Source organism: Amblyomma mixtum, chromosome 4 (genome assembly GCF_055824585.1).
Source record: "Amblyomma mixtum isolate Tamu chromosome 4, ASM5582458v1, whole genome shotgun sequence".
Lineage (NCBI taxonomy): Eukaryota > Metazoa > Arthropoda > Arachnida > Ixodida > Ixodidae > Amblyomma > Amblyomma mixtum.
The window spans coordinates 96,186,406-96,207,256 of record NC_143015.1 but is presented as its reverse complement, the minus strand read 5'-3'; the positions used below and the strand labels follow the sequence as shown (position 1 = coordinate 96,207,256).

The 20,851-nt window shown below is 46.1% G+C and overlaps 1 protein-coding gene across 1 annotated transcript in view; it reads left to right on the top strand.

Annotated features, from left to right (window-relative positions):
• Positions 1-15,335, top strand: part of LOC149347509 (cytosolic endo-beta-N-acetylglucosaminidase-like) — a 41,618-nt gene extending 26,283 nt beyond the window's left edge. Inside the window, exons 8-9 of the mRNA XM_089541593.1 lie at positions 1,774-2,007; positions 15,083-15,335. Coding sequence (XP_089397719.1) covers positions 1,774-2,007; positions 15,083-15,335 — 487 coding nt within the window. The remainder of the gene's footprint in view (positions 1-1,773; positions 2,008-15,082) is intronic.
• Positions 15,336-20,851: the final 5,516 nt, after the last annotated feature.

Genomic DNA, 20,851 nt, shown 5'->3' with positions numbered 1-20,851 from the left:
GTGCAAATGTTTTTGTGTTTCGGTTCGTGTTTGTGTTGGGTCGATTAGGGCTCGAAAAAGACGCCACGTGTTTCGGCTGGACATTTGTCGCGCGGCCGTGTTGCATCTATCTACCCAGTTGGAGTCGGAGAGTTGGGCCGCGTACTCTGCCGCTTTCTGGGTAAGCTCGGCAATTCGAGCTTTAAGCTTTCTATTGTGTTTCTGGCGTCGCCAACGGCGGACGAGGCTGCGACGGGCTTCCCAGAGGTGTAGAAGGTGGTTATCCACGTCCGTGACCGCCTCTGAGAGCTGGATGTGTGTTTCATGCGAGGAAAGGTGTGCCAGCAGCTGTTGGGACCATGCTGTGTAGCCTTGCGCGGAAATGGGTGTATTATCAAGTGAGTTAAAATTTTGCCTGAATTTCGTCCAATCTGGGATATGGGCTTGTGTTCTGGGACGCTTGAGGGGGCGTGTGCGTAGTGTAGTGTTAATGATGCAGTGGTCGCTACCGAGGGTCTCCTCGGTGTTGAGCCAGTCTGCGTGTCGTATGTTGCGAGTGAAGGTTAAGTCCGGACACGTATCCCGTGTCACGGAATTTCCTAGCCGGGTTGGGTGGACAGGGTCCGTGTGGAGGGTGAGGCCCAACGTGGACGCAAGCTCCGCCAGCTTACGCCCGCGCGACTCCTCCTTGCGATACCCCCACTGCTGACTGGGAGCGTTAAAGTCGCCCACAATCAGCAGGGGATCGCGGCCCGCTACTCTTAGCGCGCGGCTAAAGAGGTCCGCAAAAGTCACTCGCTTTAGTTTGGGAGAGCAGTATACGTTGAGTATATGCATCGGTGGGTCCCTGCGGCGGACTGGTAGGAGGGTCACCATTACATAAGAGTACTCTAGTTGGAGGTCGAGATCCACTAGGTTGGCTGTGTAGTCTTTGTGAACGAGAAGACAAGACGCGGGATCCTGTTGGAACGTCGTGTATTCGAACCCGGGTACTCCGGCTCGGTAGACGAGCGCCTTACCACTGAGCCAAAGCGGCGGGTGTCGTGACAAACCATACACATTTTTTTTTTCCACATGAAAGATGCGAAGTCCACTTGAGATAAACAAATACCTGCTTGGTGCCGCACACACCCAAAAAAATTCAGGGGGCACTTAGACTGTCTAAAGTGCGTAGAGGTGAAAGCGTTTTCCGCACCACTTTGCCTATGGGACACTGGTGACGTCACCACTGGATGACGTCTACATAATTGATGATGAAGTAATGACAAATTACTAATTAATGACTAATTACTGATTAATCACTCAACAATAATTGACTGCTAATTAATGGCGCTTAAGCTTCGCCTTCAGGAGTGGAACGCGACAGCGTGTTGTAGCGCTGCCAGGGAACGCCACCATCCGTTTGGTGCGATGCCTCGCCCTTTGAACGAAACACTTTTTGAGGAAAGAAAATGGCGCTGGAATTCTCAGTCATCTCGGTGGACACCTTAACCGCACCGCACAGAAAGGGAGGAAGTGGCAGTGAAAGAAGAGGGGCCGTAATGAAGAAACTGAAAATTGTATTTGAGGGGAGGAAATTACGCAGTAACTGTCTCACATACCTCGGTGGACACCCGTCAAAACGCGGACACATCGGTCGACACGGCTGCCGACACGGACGAAGACACGGCTGCCGATACGGATTGCTGACAGTACGAGGCATTAAAGGCTTTCGCCTTAATAAGCTGTTTACAAAGCGTACCCAAGCATGTACGCAGTGGCTGAAAGGGCTAACAACGCGTCTTCTCTGGGCAGGCTTTTCGGCTGCGACTTGCCACTAGGAACGCTCGCCGTCCACTACACGTTCTACTACTGGTCCATTAAGGCGTCCATATCCGACGTCGCACTCGTCTTGGTCGTCAGCAGTATTACAGGCCAGAGGGAGTACATCTGGCTCGGCCTGACTGTGAGCGTGCCCGAAGAGAAGAGGTACGCTGTGAGGCGCGACCTCACCTACCAGCACGTGGCCGAGGACGCGTGGGTTACCAGGTACGTATTCATCGCTCATTTTTATTGAAATCGGGGACATCATCTGAGTCTGGGAAAGATGCTCTTGCTTGCGGAGGCGAACTGGACACATGGAAAAAAACAATAAAAAAAATGTTAGTCTTTCCTTGTTGCCAGGCAGCTTAATTAATCGGCCCAATATCGGCAATGGCAGGTCCAACAAAGGCCCAGAGTGAAGCCATCGATTTGCAAGATTGGGCCGATTACATGTGGTGCTTGGGAATAGAGTTTACTACCCTAGACCGAAATATACTGCAGTGTAAAATTCGTTAGGTCAGTTTAGTGGTAGCCCTGGACTAGGACGAAGATTTCTTCAAATAAGTTTCTCAGCCGATAAGCTTTACTTTGTAGCCGCTTGGCTGTGATTAGGTCGATGATAATGAGTAAAAAATTACGGCGTAAAAGCTGAACTTCAAAAATAATTTTCTCGCTTTAACCCTTTCAGGCGCCATTTTTGGGTTTGGCTGAAATAATTATTTTTTTCACCTAAATAGTATATTCAGGCCTCTAGAAAGGGAATTTGTTAGTTCTCGAATGTTCCCTGAAAGACTAGCAGGTAAGTTTTTACAACGATATGGAGAATGCCGTACAAAGTGATAGATTTGTTAGAAATATTAACAACGAAATGTTCTCGTGTGTCAGGTAAACACCCTAGGGATCGTGGAATCAGTTTGTGTTTCGAAGATTCACATTGCGCTCGAAATTGAGTAAAAACAATCGATGTTTCCACTCGCGGCAAAATCTGTCTGCACCATAACGGCGGACTAAGTGCTACCTAGCTTACTCTTATGTGAAATATTATTTACCTCATTCGCTACATGGTACAAAAAAACAACTTATTTGCAACAAAAAGGGTGCTTAATTTGAGTGAAATAATGAAATCACTGTTAAGTGCTCCAGTTTCACAGAAAAAGCTGTACCGTATTTTCCGGTGTATAAGACGCGACGTTTTTTCAAAAATCTTGCTGGTGCGTCCTATACAAGGGTGTGTCTTATATGCAAATTTTTCGTTTTTTTTGCGAGTTCGGAAATCACTCAGGTTCATGTTCAAGCTTTTTTCACCAAAAAAGTATCGCTACCAATAACGCGGCATTAACACGATAAATATTTCAATATGGGGACTGCCGTGCGCATCTTTTCTAGGTGAACTTTATTATGAAAGGGCGGGGATAACGACTTCCGGGATCATAAATATGCGGCAGTTTAGGAGGCCCCAACCTACAGTGCTCTAGAATATTGGGAGCACTGTACCCAAGCGAAAGTAATGTGAAATGCCAAAAGATGGCGACAATCACACTTCTAGGCATTGTCAAGACAAGCCAAGACAAGCCGTTGTTTTTTTTTTTAGTCACCCTTTGCAACTTTGCTCCGTGTACGTAGTACGTCCGTAGCGCGAAGAGAATATTTCAGCCGCGTTGCGTTCAGAAATGAGCGAACTTTTTGTAGCGCATCCGAAGGTGATGACTTCGAAGGTTTTAAGTTAAAATATAAAGTTGTTACGGATATTTTTTTTTCTTTATGCTAAAACGTGGATGGGTATGGCGTGAGTGTTGCCTTTTTCGATCGCTTAGCGTTGCTTAAGAGCTTCTCACAGTACGATGCACGATGGTCACACAAGGATGTTTAATTAATCGTGATTAGCCTAACTGGGTAAATTGGGGTGCGTCTTATACACGGGTGCGTCTTATATACCAACTTTTTTCATGACAGCCTGCATATATGGCAGGTGCGTCTTATATAAGGGCGCGTCTTATACACCGGAAAATACGGTAATTTTGCCGCTTACGCAATTGCGTACAAATCGCCTGAAAGGGTTAAATACTGCAGGCACCAACATTCCCCTGCCGTCATTCAGCTTACATGTTCCCGCCGTTATGGACAGCACTAAAAGCCTAAGCGAACGGACACAAGGATAAGCTCACGAAATCGCTGTGAAATAGATCTTTTCGTGGCAGTAGGCGGGGAGCTGTGCAGATTTGTTATACAGATCGATAGAACTACATATTAAATACAGAGCAGTCGTTGTTGGAATGTGCTGCCGGATGCACTGCCAGTAGACAGGTCCGTTGTACCACTTTTGAGTGTGCGAGCTGAGGAAGACACTGAACAATCTTTAAATACTTAAGCCCTGCAGAAGGGTGTTTCAGCCAGCTTCTTCGCCGTCGGCTGCTACTTACCGGGAAGTTTATCATTAAATTCATAAACGAAATCTAGCTCCGTAAAATATACAGCTCCACTTAGGACACCATGCATTCGCTTCATTGCCTGTTCTTCGCCTAACTTGGCATATTCGTAACCGGTCATCACCTTTCGGGTTAAAATGCATGTCGGAGGCATGCATAACCTGCCGCTGTTACCGGCACGACAAACGAACAGAATGTTTAATGAAGGCCCTCACAAGAGAACTAAAGAGAATACGCGTCATGTAACTTTTCAAACTCAAAACTTTTGCTGTATACCAGATACTGCCGCAGTAATGAGGAGTAACATTCGACACTAACGTCGTCTGCAACCCTACGGGGTAACCTGCCGCAATATACATGGTAAAGTAAAAATAAATGTAGTAATGACTGTCCAGCTGTTTGCAATATGATATCAGAAAGTGAAACACGTACGATTGAGACGTATTTAACCCTTTTACTGCAGGGACACAGCTTCTCATTGTTCTGTCTGTCTGAGCAGCTTGAAACAACATTTTAAATACCGTGTGGGACTCCAAAAAATGCTTGAACATGTTAATCAGTGCTGCTCTCTATATACCGGGTGCCTCAGCTAAAGCCAAGCTTGTAAAAAAAGACGGAGTGTCCTTGACCAGCGAAACGAACTGAGGGATATCGAGAGTGGCGTGGCCTAATCTGATGTTTTTTGTGCTCTCCAAAGTAATTACTAAATATAATTAGATAAAATATTAAATATTTGCTTCTGAAAACAGTGTGAATACAGAAGATGTTGACTGTCTTGAGAAACAGTGGGCGGAAATATTTGCACCACGGTGCCATTTACGAAGCTTCAGTTACCGGCCTCAAAAGAAAGCTATCACACGACTGCTGCTGACGCATATCCCTGGCTTAGTGCACCTGCAAAGTCCCACCGAGGACAGCAGTAATCTGGAGAAAAGAGGGCTTTATTCTTTGAAACACGTCTTGGGATGCTGAGACAACAGCACTGTCGCGTGGAAGCTTTTGAAGTTTGCGAGCTTCGTTTTAAGGCGTAAGAAATGTGCTTGGCGGAAATGGTACTTTGCTGCAAACACTACGGTCGACCATTATTCTCGGTGATGTACAACTTCCGCATTAGCACTTTATTCCGGACAACAATATTTAAAATGTCAGCTAATCGACCTTTACTAATTTTTCACAACGAAAACATGCAGCTGATTGGAACATGTGACTGTCAAGATCACTCAGTATGTTTCACTCGCCAAGGGCGCTGCGTATTCTTGAATACCACGGTGGCATTTAGCTAGGGACAATCTATAATAACCTGAATCGCCGTATGGCTGTTACTCCGCCACAGGCGTTTCGAGTCGAACACTAGCACGGTACCAAGTGCACACGAAGTTCACACCTTCCCGCATTGCCATGACGGCTGAAGCCCACCACAATGCAACTGACACATGCCGTCCGGTATTTTTCTGTGTTATATTTGAGAAAACCCCCATTGCCTTAGATATCTTACCCGCCCTTACCACTTGCCTTCATTAGGAGGAAGCGACAGTCAGCAGTTTTATCGATTAGAGCGAAACAAAACTGCGCGAAGACGACGGGACAAAAGAAAGGCACGAATACAACACACAAAGGGCAGACTTCCAACTGACTTTATTTTGTAAAAGCAGGGTGCTTATAAAGGCAATCACAGCAGACTAGGAGACAAGCAGAAGCAACGTGCGAACGGCAATGACAGAGTAAACAAGACCACGTGTGAATTACGACGCATGAAAAGTTCGAATGTGACCACCTAAGAAATTGATTTCCTGACATGAAAGAGATAAAGAAGGGGCGCTAACACACTTATCACCCCTTTTAGAAATGAAATAGGCCTCGATAACTTCTCTTTCGGTTTTTGTTTTGGCCTTTGAAAGGAACTTTGTTTTTTCCAGGTAAGGAGAACAGTTTTTGGTGTCGCAGCTCTTACAGTGCAAGGGTAGATTGCTGACAGTGCCACTGCTAAGGGATCGCCTGTGCTCTAAAGCGCGTTCATTAAAACAACGGCCAGTCTGGCCTATGTAGGAACGACCGCATGACAAAGTTATTTCATAAACAACTTCGGAAACATATTTTGTAAACTTGTTCCGGTGGTTCTTCTTGCAAGTGGTGGGTTCTTTTCTTGTTCCAGCCAGTAGAGGGCACACTTTTTTCAGCTTGCAGGGAGCCGAAAAAACAACGCGTATCCCATACCTTTCTGCTACCTTCTTGATGTTATGGGAAAGGCAATGAAAATACGGCATGACAAATGGTGGCTTGGGATCCGAACATCCTTTAACTTTTTCATGTGTAGATTTTAGCCTTTGAAGCAGGCTTTCGCAGGTGCCAAGAAGTAGATGACGGGGATAGCCAGCGGAAAGAAGGCGCTCAACTTGACAGGGAAAACTGGATGACATGGTGTGGGTACAGGATTTCTTCAGGGCAGAGAGGCATGCAGACATGATGATGCCACGTTTGACTAGCTTAGAATGAGCGCTTTTATAGGGTAGTAGACTCTTGTTCGACCTTGGGCTATACGACCAGCAAACGTGGGCATCAGTGAAGTGCAGATTTAAGTCTAAAAACTGTATGCGGTTGTCCCTTGTCAGTTCATGAGTAAAAAGTAAGCCTTGCCCCTCAGAGAAGAAGGCGTTAAGAATGTTAGTGACAGCACTGTCAAGGTCATAGTTAGAAGAATTGTCTAGAATCACTATAAAGTCATCGACATAACGAAACACACGTGATAGAGGGTGGTTTAAAAGCTCTTTTTCTAAGCGTCTGTCTAAAAAAGCCATAAAAATGTCACACAGCACTGGAGCAACCGAAGACCCAATGCAAATTCCGGACTTTTGAACATAAAATCGTCCGTCGTAAATAGTGGCTGTGGAACTCAGGTAAAACTGTAAAAGCTCTAAAAAATGCTCGGTACTGATGCCAGCCATATTGCGAAAAACTAATTCACCATGCTCTTGAATGCAATCCCTCACAGCAGTGTACAACCCCTCATGCGGTATCGAATAGAAAAGATCTTGTACATCAACGGAAATAGCTGTGTAAGCGGAGGGAATTCCCTGTTCCGGAGCCAGCACAAGGTCCTTGGAGCTGCGGATGAGGAACGGATCACGACCCAAAACTTGGTCGAGGTGGCGTTTTAGGAAGGAGCTAACAGAACGTTGCCAACTGTCTCTCTCGAACACAATCGCACGTAGCGGGCAGTCAAGCTTGTGCGTTTTGCCAGTGAAGAAAATATCCAGAAAATCTCTGCCTCCTTTTGACACCGAGTTTTGGACAGCATCCCGATTCATCTTGTTCAGCAGCTTGACAGCTTGTTTCCGCTGGGTAGAAGCACGGAAATCAACAGGTTTGAAATTCTTGAGCACTGCTTCTCGGGCCTTTTCTTCAAACATGCCTTGCGGCATGACGACGAAGCCCCCCTCCTTGTCAGCTTCCACGATAGACAGTCCGTGCTCCTTAAGGTATGAGACTGTTTTCTTGATCGGGGCTTTTGTAGAAGAAAGGCGACTTACATTGCGTAGAAGGCAGTCCACGCTGTCACTCACGACGCGTTCCCTCGTCTGATCGGAGGCGTGGGAACCGACGCGTCGCACCGTGGCAAGAAGCTCCGAACGGCCCGACGGAGGTTCGAAGCAGAACTTCGGCCCCTTCTGCAGAGTTTGCTTGACATACTCCGAGAGTGTAACGTTTCCCAGGACAGTGACAGTTGCAAGATTGTGCCTCCCAAAATTCAGAGGCTCTTCAGCGCCCCGGGTCCTTCCTGGGGACATGTTCGCCGGGTTTGCAAAATTATGAAATCGGAAGCCTGGAGGAGAGTCAGGCATTACTCGGACTGGCTAAAGGGGGTCATCTATGAAGGTTCGGACGAATGGCTTGCGGCCAAGCATCTTCAAGAATATCTGCGACTCTCTGCGCAAACGACTGAGTTTCTTTGGGAGAGGACGCGCCTCTCTTTTCAGGCGCCACGACGTCCATCATCTACGGAGAACACTGTCACTGTCCTGGGAAACGGAGTCTGTCAAGCAAACTCTGCAGAAGGGGCCGAAGTTCTGCTTCGAACCTCCGTCGGGCCGTTCGGAGCTTCTTGCCACGGTGCGACGCGTCGGTTCCCACGCCTCCGATCAGACGAGGGAACGCGTCGTGAGTGACAGCGTGGACTGCCTTCTACGCAATGTAAGTCGCCTTTCTTCTACAAAAGCCCCGATCAAGAAAACAGTCTCATACCTTAAGGAGCACGGACTGTCTATCGTGGAAGCTGACAAGGAGGGGGGCTTCGTCGTCATGCCGCAAGGCATGTTTGAAGAAAAGGCCCGAGAAGCAGTGCTCAAGAATTTCAAACCTGTTGATTTCCGTGCTTCTACCCAGCGGAAACAAGCTGTCAAGCTGCTGAACAAGATGAATCGGGATGCTGTCAAAAACTCGGTGTCAAAAGCAGGCAGAGATTTTCTGGATATTTTCTTCACTGGCAAAACGCACAAGCTTGACTGCCCGCTACGTGCGATTGTGTCCGAGAGAGACAGTTGGCAACGTTCTGTTAGCTCCTTCCTAAAACGCCACCTCGACCAAGTTTTGGGTCGTGATCCGTTCCTCATCCGCAGCTCCAAGGACCTTGTGCTGGCTCTGGAACAGCGAATTCCCTCCCCTTACACAGCTATTTCCGTTGATGTACAAGATCTTTTCTATTCAGTACCGCATGAGGGGTTGTACACTGCTGTGAGGGATTGCATTCAAGAGCATGGTGAATTAGTTTTTCGCAATATGGCTGGCATCAGTACCGAGCATTTTTTAGAGCTTTTACAGTTTTACCTGAGTTCCACAGCCACTTTTTTACGACTGACGATTTTATGTTCAAAAGTCCGGAATTTGCATTGGGTCTTCGGTTGCTCCAGTGCTGTGTGACATTTTTATGGCTTTTTTAGACAGACGCTTAGAAAAAGAGCTTTTAAACCACCCTGTATCACGTGTGTTTCGTTATGTCGATGACTTTCTAGTGATTCTAGACAATTCTTCTAACTATGACCTTGACAGTGCTGTCACTAACATTCTTAACGCCTTCTCCTCTGAGGGGCAAGGCTTACTTTTTACTCATGAACTGACAAGGGAGAACCGCATACAGTTTTTAGACTTAAATCTGCACTTCACTGATGCCCACGTTTGCTGGTCGTATAGCCCAAAGTCGAACAAGAGTCTACTACCCTATAAAAGCGCTCATTCTAAGCTAGTCAAACGTGGCATCATCATGTCTGCATGCCTCTCTGCCCTGCAGAAATCCTGTACCCACACCATGTCATCCAGTTTTCACTGTCAAGTTGAGCGCCTTCTTTCCGCTGGCTATCCCCGTCATCTACTTCTTGGCACCTGCGAAAGCCTGCTTCAAAGGCTAAAATCTACACATGAAAAAGATAAACGATGGTCAGATCCCAAGCCACCATTTGTCATGCCGTATTTTCATTGCCTTTCCCATAACATCAAAAAGGTAGCAGAAAGGTATGGGATACGCGTTGTTTTTTCGGCTCCCTGCAAGCTGAAAAAAGTGTGCCCTCTACTGGCTGGAACAAGAAAAGAACCCACCACTTGCAAGAAGAACCACCGGAACAAGTTTACAAAATATGTTTCCGAAGTTGTTTATGAAATACCTTTGTCATGCGGTCGTTCCTACATAGGCCAGACTGGCCGTTGTTTTAATGAACGCGCTTTAGAGCACAGGCGATCCCTTAGCAGTGGCACTGGCAGCAATCTACCCTTGCACTGTAAGAGCTGCGACACCAAAAACTGTTCTCCTTACCTGAAAAAAACAAAGTTCCTTTCAAAGGCCAAAACAAAAACCGAAAGAGAAGTTATCGAGGCCTATTTCATTTCTAAAAGGGGTGATAAGTGTGTTAGCGCCCCTTCTTTATCTGTTTCATGTCAGGAAATCAATTTCTTAGATGGTCACATTCGAACTTTTCATGCATAGTAATTCACATGTGGTCTTGTTTACTCTGTCATTGCCGTTCGCACGTTGCTTCTGCTTGTCTCCTAGTTTGCTGTGATTGCCTTTATAAGCACCCTGCTTTTACAAAATAAAGTCAGTTGGAAGTCTGCGCTTTGTGTGTGTGTATTCGTGCCTTTCTTTTGTCCCGTCGTCTTCGCGCAGTTTTGTTTAGCTCTAATCGATAAAACTGCTGACTGTCGCTCCCTCCCAATGAAGGCAAGTGGTAAGGGCGCGTAAGATATCTAAGGCAATGGGTTTTCTCAAATATAACACAGAAAAATACCGGACGGCATGTGTCAGTTGCATTGTGGTGGGCTTCAGCCGTCATGGCAATGCGGGAAGGTGTGAACTTCGTGTGTGCACGAAGCTCTAATCATGAACCGACTAGCCCAACATCATGTCTTACTTAGTTTTATCGAGCTTGGAAGCTTCTATGGCAGGGGCAGACATCCAGAGGCGATGCCAGCAAGGAGATCTGCGATTGCATCGCGAATTTCCAAGCATCAGTGATTGTACATCCTTCTTGCCCTTACACTATAGATAGTTTGCGCCAACGTCACAGAAGGCGCCATGGAGCCAGGAGTACAGCTGAAACCTATCGGTTTCTATATTCCGCTTTTCGTCATCTCCTTCGTCCAGCTCCGCAGAAGTTATGAATGGTTCGCCATTATGGCGTCTGTGGAGTCACGTGCAAGTCATCTATTGCAGGTTGTAGTATGCGTGCAAAGTTCTCCGTGATCATCTTCGAATTAGAAAAGTTTCGTCCTGATAAGTGCCTGACGCTTTGAGAATGAAGGCGTGGAATTGTGGGGAGCTGTAGATTCATATTAGGCGGAGAAAACTGTAGAGGCGCTTAGCAAATATATTTGCTGACGAAGATCTGCCAACGAAGGTGAGGCGGTTCCAAACATCTGTGAAGAAGATGGTAGAGCCTAATCTTTATCTAATGTGGTCATATCGCGACTGTTCCTTCGGAGCGACAACCAAAAGTTCTCGGCAAGCTTCAAAACACACCGGCCAAGAAAGGGACTACTCGAGGCCATCTAGAACCATGACAGAGCGTCCACATACGAAGCCCGCAGCGTTGCTCGATTAAAGAAAAAAAAAGCTACTTGAAATAAAGAAAATATAGGTGCATGCCAATGCAGCTTCGTGAGGTGATGCTAAAGAGGCCAAAATGACATCCATGGGAGCATGTGGTGGAAGCCATGGTCAGTAAACAGAAAAAGTGGTCGAGTGTCCAATAGCTTTACAGGCCCAAGAGAACAACGAAGACAATGCAGTACAGGCAAGGAGGGGGGGGGGGGGGGGGGGGCAACAGGCGAGGAGTTGTATCCGTTAGAGGACCAGTGGATACACGACGGCACTAGGAGTCGAACCGCGTGCCTGGCGCACACGAGGCGGATGCTGAGAGCACTAGGCCGCCGCTCTTGTCGCATCAAAAGAACCAAACAAAACCAAACATTCGGATTAGACTGAGAACGAGATCGTGATACCATTGTGCTCATTTTCCTGCAAACTGTAGTGATGAGCTGATAGCATTAAAAAAAACAGCGAAAAGTGCTTTGGAATATAATTTAGAACAGTCTCAAAGGGTTTGGAGTCTCATGGTGAGTATATTGAGAGCAAGGATGAATAAGATTTTGGAACGTTCATCATGTTTTACCTTAAGACTTGTTAGGGTGTTAGACATTTTGTGCTTGATAACGGTTACGATGAAGTCAGATAAAAGCTATGATAACAGCTTGAGGAGCCCTGGCCCCCTAGCACACGGGGCAGCGTAGAAGTGTGCGGCTAAGGAAATACAATACACTAGCACGAACACATACATGAGTTATGTAACATGGCTTTAACAGGGTAGTATAAGGTAAAGAAAGAAAAAGTCACTGTATTGCATCATTATACAAATATTGCACGCCGTCGTTTTGGTGATGTACCAGATATGTCAATGTTAGTTTCATTTAATATGCAATTTAGAAGTGTGGGCAGTATGAATGTCAATATTTGATTTCCATAATTGGTTCCTTCATTTGGCGACATACCACACTTCAGTATGGCGAACATTATAAACAGGGAAGTTTTTCTGCTAGCCATGCTAGGCTTATGGCATCATACAGGATGTTTCACCCAAAACTACACAATTTTTTAAAATCAGTTTTTTTTTAATTACAACAGTGCTTTTTGTGGCGTAGCATTGGCAGCGGTGTACAGTGGCGGTCCCAGCGATTGGTTCTAGGTGGGGCGAACGGGCTTCCGTATATAAAAAAATAAAAAAATAGAAACAACGATTTTTATTTACACTTTATTTGTACAACAATTTTTGTGCACTTTGTTGTTGAAACATGAATGGCGAACGATAAGATTTTATACCATATCTCGTGCTTTGAAAGCTAACGGTTGCATGAACAATGTTCATATGTAATTCATGTATATTTATGATTTATATATGAATAGTATTGCTCACGTAACCAATAACTTATATAATTCACATATATCTACGCAGCGTTCGAATTTCGATCGAGGAAAAATTCTAGCGGCCCGCGTACTGTGCGATGTCAGTGCGCTCTAAAGAACCCCAGGTGGTCGAAATTGCCGGAGCCCTTCACTACGGCGTCCCTCATAGCTTGAGTCGCTTTGGGACCTTAAACCCCCATAAAGCACACAAATAGAACATATATTTATCTCACAATATGTCAAATTGAATGATAGTGCCAGTAATAAAGCGCAAAAAGTAACTGTGAGGGCACGGCAGGACCACGATACCTCAACAGTCACGTACGAATTGCACTCGTATAACAACCAACCTGTTGTATAACGAATACTGTTTTAAGGCAGTATTAGCTTACAACGTCACTTACCATAGCAATAGGAAAATGGTGTGAAAAATGACAAATGTCTTTAAATATTGCTGAGTGTAAGGTCATGCTTTTCCATACACGCTCGAACTTAATACCACATAGCTACTTTATCTGCTGTTCTCGTTTACATGCTACTAAATCATGCAAATATCTTGGATTACACCTGTCTGGCGATCTTACGTGGTCAACGCACATCAGTCACATCCCTGCAGCACCAAGCTGATCCCTTGGCTATCTTCAACGCTCAATAAAGCTTGACCCAGCACATGTAAAACTACTATCCTACAACACATTAATGCTCCAAAAATTAGAATATGCAGCCGTCATTTGGAACCCACATGAGGAATACCTTTCTGAGAGCGTAGAAACTATCAAGATCACGCCATTCGATTTGTTCATGCCGATTATTCATCCTACACAAGTGCAACCGACCTGAAGAACCGATCCAGCTTGCCATTATTAAAGCACCATCGAAAACTAGCCAGCTCAGCCCTTTTTCATCGTTTCTACTATTCACTTCCGTTAAGCACCTACATCACAAAACACTCCCTGTTTTCAGCTCGTCATAAGAACAGTCAGCAGGTGTCATACCATTGCCCAAAAACACAAACACTTGCGCAGTCTTTCTTCATCCGAACAGCAAAAGATTAGAACGGCCTTCCCAATGCCGCTGCAATAATAGAAGACACACGCTTGCATTTAAAGATAAGCTTAAATATTTAGGCAAATTTTAGGTTTTCGTGTATCTTTCCCCTCTAACGTTGACCTATTGCACTTTGTTTTACTATGCGGTTTTTACTGTTCTCTAATCTGTTATTGAATTCTCACCCAACGGTCAGCGTTTCTTCCTTTCTTTTATTCTTCTCTTGTTTTTTTCTTTTCTATTCGAAAGCATTTGAGTGTTTTGCATTCTGATTTTCTGAGCTGTTTGCCTGTTTCATTTGTATTTTGAGCCTTGATGTTGACATTGAACTGGCTATGTTCGTTCTTTGTTGATATATCTGTACAACCCACCCCTCATGTAATGCCCCTTTTTTTTGGTTTTTGAGGTACTAAAATAAATAAATTAATAAACCTGTAGTACGTAGATTTGAGTGAAATAAGGCAGCGGCTACCACGGCGAACGTACAAAGTAGGGGACTGCTTGACGCATCAGACAAAAAAGCGTTCCATTGCTACGTCAAAAATCACATCTCGCCCTGTGAGAGCCCGAAAACAGACGTTCTGGAAAATGTGCAAAGGTTTTTTGGGAAGGCGACCGCCCACTCCGCCCCCCCCCCCTCCTTAGGACCGCCACTGGCGGTGTAGCACATTAGAATACAGCTAAGACGTGCGAACTAGCAGGCTGCTTAACTAATATTCAACAGTTAAGTTTTTAACTATTACTGTTAGACTCCTTAATTATTGAGAGGCGTGTAGCACACCGTAATAACCATAGAAGTTTTTATAATTTAGAAAGCCCAGTTACTATGGACGCTGTGGCCCAACAAATTTTAGCTTATTCAACGAGTTTGTGAACTGGAAACGTTGCTTTGCCTGCAAGGTTCTCGAAAGTGCATGTATCTTGGCACGATGTAGCCAAAATTTGCTGGGCCACAGCGCCGAGAGTAACTGCCGTTCTAAATTCTATAAACTGATATGAATATTATTTGCGGTGGTCCACATGCCTTTTAATAATTAAGGAGCCTAACAGTAATTGTTCAAAAGCTAAGTATTCAATATTTGTTAAGAAGCCTGCTAGTTAGCACGTCCTAGCTCTATTCTTATGTACTACACCACCGACAATGCTGTGTCGAAGAAAGCGCTCGTCTAATTCAAAAAGCCTATTTTTAAGAATTGTGTAGTGTAAGGTGAAACACTCCGCATATGCATGGTACCACGAACGTATTAGTGCGACCGGATCAAGAAAAGCGGAAGAGTATGGTTGGGAGTGCACTCCCAGCTCGGCCATTTGTTTGCGACGCAAGCAACAGTCGCAGGTTTGTTTCATCGTAAAGGTTTAATACAGAATTTGTCGTTATTTCCAGGAAATACGAAGTGCAGGATCTGAGCGACGGTCCGGGTGCAAAGCTCGTGGAGATCGGCGTAGCCTTCACGTCTCTAGTGTCGTACAGCTGCTTGCTGGGCCAAATTGTCGTCCAACGGCCACGCGTCGACAAACGGAGCGACGACGAAGTGGGTTGCGATGAAGAGAGTGACGGCGAAGGCCTGGACGACGCTTCGTTCGATATGCTTTTCGATGACGACGGAGGCCCGCTGGCGAAGCAGATGCGGTTTTGAGCTGGCCTTCGCACCAATCCATGCTTGCCACGGCGCGAGGAGCGGCGGCGCTGCTAACGAAACATAAATTCTCTTTGCAATGCTCCCCAATTTTTTTATTGCGAAAGCAATACTACTTGCACATTCACGCCTTTGCCGTGCCGCGGCGGTGACCACCACTGACCTTCATTTGCGAAAGCAATACTACTTGCACTTTCACGCCTTTGCCGTGCCGCGGCGGTGACCACCATTGACCTTCATTTGCGAAAGCAATACTACTTGCACTTTCACGCCTTTGCCGTGCCGCGGCGGTGACCACCATTGACCTTCATTTGCGAAAGCAATACTACTTGCACTTTCACGATTTTGCCGTGCCGCGGCGGTGACCACCATGGACCTTCATTTGCGAAAGCAATACTACTTGCACTTTCACGCCTTTGACGTGCCGCGGCGGTGACCACCATTGACCTTCATTTGCGAAAGCAATACTACTTGCACTTTCACGCCTTTGCCGTGCCGCGGCGGTGACCACCATTGACCTTCATTTGCGAAAGCAATACTACTTGCACTTTCACGCCTTTGCCGTGCCGCGGCGGTGACCACCATCGTGCCGCGGCTGTGACCACCATTGACCTTCATTTGCGAAAGCAATACTACTTGCATTTTCACACCTTTGCCGTGCCGCGGCGGTGACCACAATTGACCTTCATTTGCGAAAGCAATACTACTTGCACTTTCATGCCTTTGCCGTGCCGCGGCGGTGACCACCATTGACCTTCATTTGCGAAAGCAATACTACTTGCACTTTCACGCCTTTGCCGTGCCGCGGCGGTAACCACCATTGACCTTCATTTGCGAAAGCAATACTACTTGCACTTTCACGCCTTTGCCGTGCCGCGGCGGTGATACCATTGACCTTTATTTGCGAAAGCAATACGACTTGCACTTTCACGCCTTTGCCGTGCCGCGGCGGTGACCACCATTGACCTTCATTTGCGAAAGCAATACTACTTGCACTTTCGCGCCTTTGCCGTGCCGCGGCGGTGACCACCATTTACCTTCATTTGCGAAAGCAATACTACTTGCACTTTCACGCCTTTGCCGTGCCGCGGCGGTGACCACCATCGTGCCGCGGCGGTGACCACCATTGACCTTCATTTGCGAAAGCAATACTACTTGCACTTTCACGCCTTTGCCGTGCCGCGGCGGTGACCACCATTGACCTTCATTTGCGAAAGCAATACTACTTGCACTTTCACGCCTTTGCCGTGCCGCGGCGGTGACCACCATTGACCTTCATTTGCGACAGCAATACTACTTGCACTTTCACGCCTTTGCCGTGCCGCGGCGGTGACCACCATTGACCTTCATTTGCGAAAGCAATACTACTTGCACTTTCACGCCTTTGCCGTGCCGCGGCGGTGACCCCCATTGACCTTCATTTGCGAAAGCAATACTACTTGCACTTTCACGCCTTTGCCGTGCCGCGGCGGTGACCACCATTGACCTTCATTTGCGAAAGCAATACTACTTGCACTTTCACGCCTTTGCCGTGCCGCGGCGGTGACCACCATTGACCTTCATTTGCGAAAGCAATACTACTTGCACTTTCACGCCTTTGCCGTGCCGCGGCAGTGACCACCATTGACCTTCATTTGCGAAAGCAATACTACTTGCACTTTCACGCCTTTGACGTGCCGCGGCGGTGACCACCATTGACCTTCATTTGCGAAAGCAATACTACTTGCACTTTCACGCCTTTGCCGTGCCGCGGCGGTGACCACCATTGACCTTCATTTGCGAAAGCAATACTACTTGCACTTTCACACCTTTGCCATGCCGCGTTGGTGACCACCATCGTGCCGCGGCGGTGACCACCATTGACCTTCATTTGACCTTGATTGCATTAGATTGGATTGGATTAGATTCTATTGGACTGAACTGGACTGGATTGGATTGGATTAGTTTAGATTAGATTAGATTAGATTACATTGGATTGGAGTGGATTGGATTGGATTGGATTTAATTGAATTGAATTGGATTGGATTGGATTGTACAACCGATGCATCACCACAAGTCTAACCATAAGCACCACCACCAGCTACACTACCAGCTGTACCATGGCGTAGGTACGGATATTGCTTTCGCAATTACTGGGCTTAACCAAGCTAAGCCACAGCGAATTTTTTTTTGTCTTCACCGAAACAACCACTTAACATAGCAGAAGAGAGATTCTTATGTCCTACAGAGTGCTCAAGGCCCATTTTGGCAGTATAGATCCAGTCTCAGTCCGCCGCGGTGGCTCAGTGGTTATGGTGCTCGGCTGCTGACCCGAAAGACGCGGGTTCGATCCCGGCCATGGCGGTTGAATTTCTTTGGAGGAGAAACTCTAGAGGCCCGTGTACCGTGCGATGTCGGTTCACTTTAAAGAACCCCAGGTGGTCGAAATTTGCGGAGCCCTTCACTACGGCGTCCCTCATAGCCGGAGTCGCTTTGGGACGTTAAACCCCATAAACCAAACCAAACCTATTTCCAGTCTCACTGGGGAAGTGACAAATGAAATAAGACATGACACGGAGTAATTATTTCATATCTCGTGCTTGTTCCGGATCATGATAGGGAACTAACTAGAGGAATAAGAATCGGGTGGAGCGCATATGGCAGGTTCTCTCATATCATGGATGGCAGTTTACCAATATTCCTCAAGATAAATGTATACAGAAGCTGTACCTTACCGGTACTCACCTATGGGGCAGAAACGTGGAGGCTAACAAAGAGGGTTCAGCTTAAGTTAAGGACAACACAGCGAGCTATGGAAAGAAAAATGATAGGTGTAACGTTAAGACATCGGAAGCGGGCGGAGTGGGTGACAGATCAAACGCGCGTTAATGATATCCTAGTTGAATTCAAGAGGAAGAAATGGGCTTGGGCAGGACATGTAATGCGAAGGCAAGATAACCGCTGGTCCTTAAGGGTAACGGAGTGGATTCCAAGAGAAAGCAAACGTAGCAGGGGACGGCCGAAAGTTAGGTGGGTGGATGAGATTAAGGAATTTGCGAGGACACGGTGGCCGCAACTGGCGAATGACAGTGTTAATTGGAGAGACATGGGAGAGGCCTTTGCCCTGCAGTGGGCGTAGTCAGGCTGATGATGATAATGATGATCTCGTGCTTGAATAGAAGTAGCTTCAGGAGGCATTTATTATTACGGGGGGTAATAGTGATTAGCGCTGAAAAATATAGGTACAGCTGCTTTAGGAGTACACAGGAGTTTTTGTTATGGAAGGGGGAGGGGGTGGTGCAGACCGGGTCTCCAAGCTAGGTAACGCCTGGTTGACGATACAGCAGACAAGGCGATTGAAAAAGGTACTAATTTATGACATACATGACGGAAGGCAACAGTAACCGATACCAAGGAGCATACGGAATGTCTTTTTTTAATTTGTAATTTCTTCATCATTGGGAAATTCATAAACGCACAACAAAAAACAATGACATGCCGCCAGTGGTATCCGAACTCAAGACCTCGGAAAACATTCGATGCTTTACCAACTCAGCTACGGCGACGGCTGTCCAATCTTCTGCTTTCGGGGGTTAGTCAGTCTATTTCAGTTTGTGCCTACAAAGTGTAGGTAGCGATATAAAGAACAGTGAATTATACACCGCTTGTCGGGCCTCACCACCCCAAGTCAGCAGTAGGCACAGGGAAAAAGCAACCACTGGACAAAAACTAGTACCAAAAAAATTCAGGGGGCACTTTGGCTCTCTAAAGTGCTGCAAGACGAAAGCGTTTCCTTGCGCATTTTTTTTGCTTTATTTTTCATATTTTATTTTTTTTTGTTTCTTTTTGTTTTATTATTTTTATTTCTTTCCTTTTATTTATGAAAGCCATGCATTCACTGGATGCGCCTTTATCCATTCTCGAACCCTGGGCCTTTGAATCCATGAGGCGTGATAACCTTTTTCGGCCTGTAAGCGCTGGCGGCCTTGGTCTAGTTCACCTGTATGTCCGACAGATAGCGTCACGTTTCATGTTTTTCCGTGACACTACACACCCAATAGTACGTTCATTCCTGCAAACAAATGTAGTTCATGTTTTACCCAACCTCATTGTGTCTTCCAATGTTTGTGACCGTCCGTGTTTGTGGGGCATAATGCAAGAGGTGTATTTGGCTGTCCGTTTCCTAGTTGTTCGTTTTTCTCCTGAGTTCCTTTTTTTAGTGTCGAGGAAAAAGTTGTATAAGGATTTGATTAGTATGCTCTTCCCTCCGCCCATGTACCGCTCTCTGTATTTTGGTTTACCGGGGCATGACGTACTCAAAAGAGTACGTAAGATGCCAGTCTCGCCGTGTACAAAGGCCTTTTTCTTTAAGTTACACACCGGTACGTTGCCCGTTAGAACATGGTTAGATAAAAAGGGCATTTTTGTGTCTACCGTTAATTGCCGCCTTTGTGTTGAACCAGAAACAATTGAGCATTGTTTCATCAGTTGCAAAGATGCAGTACTCTTCTGGGATATCCTGCAACGCACATTTAAAAAAAGAATATATCTGACTCCACATTCTGTTCGTATCTCACTGCGCTGCCATTTGTTGATGAACCCCTGGACATGTTCTCTCTGATTGGACTGCACAGCCTCTGGAAAACCCGCATGATGGACAGACACTGTGAACCTGTTGTGTCTACAAAGGATCACTTCAGTCGAATGGTTGTTCATCTAAGAGACGTGTATGCCCAGACTGAGTACGAACCGGAGTGGCACTCACTATTAGTGATGTGCTCTGCATTGCCCCTTTTCTAGTGCATGGTCTTTTGAATATGTATTGTTTACCACTCTTTTCATAATGGCTTGTATATAGTTCATGTACATAGAACATTACATCACTGTAATAAATACCATGCTAAAGAAAAAAAAAGCCTTCGTGGCCGAGTGGTAGCGTCTCCACTTCAAATGCCTAAGGCCCTGGATCGATTCCAGGCTCCGACACGGATCTTTTTTTTTAAGTAGTGACGCCGAAACGCGGACACATCTGCCGACACGGCTGCTATCGAAAGTGTGAGGCATTAAAGGCTTTCGCCTTAATATGTGTGCACTTATGCAAAACAATGTAGACAGAAACAGGTGTACTTCTCGAAATCGGCAACAATAAGTAGCAACCAATTGTGAAATTATAACGCAGAGTGCCACAGTAAATGCAAACAATTGACGTCACTGCAGCATAGATTACTGGATAAAGGTCTTTATTTTATATTGCACCCATCGCTCGCAGCGAGCAGTGAAGGCTGCCATAGAAAATGAATGAAGAGCGCTTTTGCTGATAGTAAAAACGTTAATAGTACAGAAATTCAAGCCTGCCGACGGGGAGAGCTCCGGATGTATTTGTTTTTGTGAAATCTCAGTAAATGAAAAAATTGCGCTCATCAACTCTTTCCCGTTCAAGCATGCTTTTATCCAGAATTGTTGGGTACGTGCAACCTATTTCATTGCCATGGCCCTGAACTGCGGTCTTCATGCGCTCTAGATGCGTAGACGTAGAG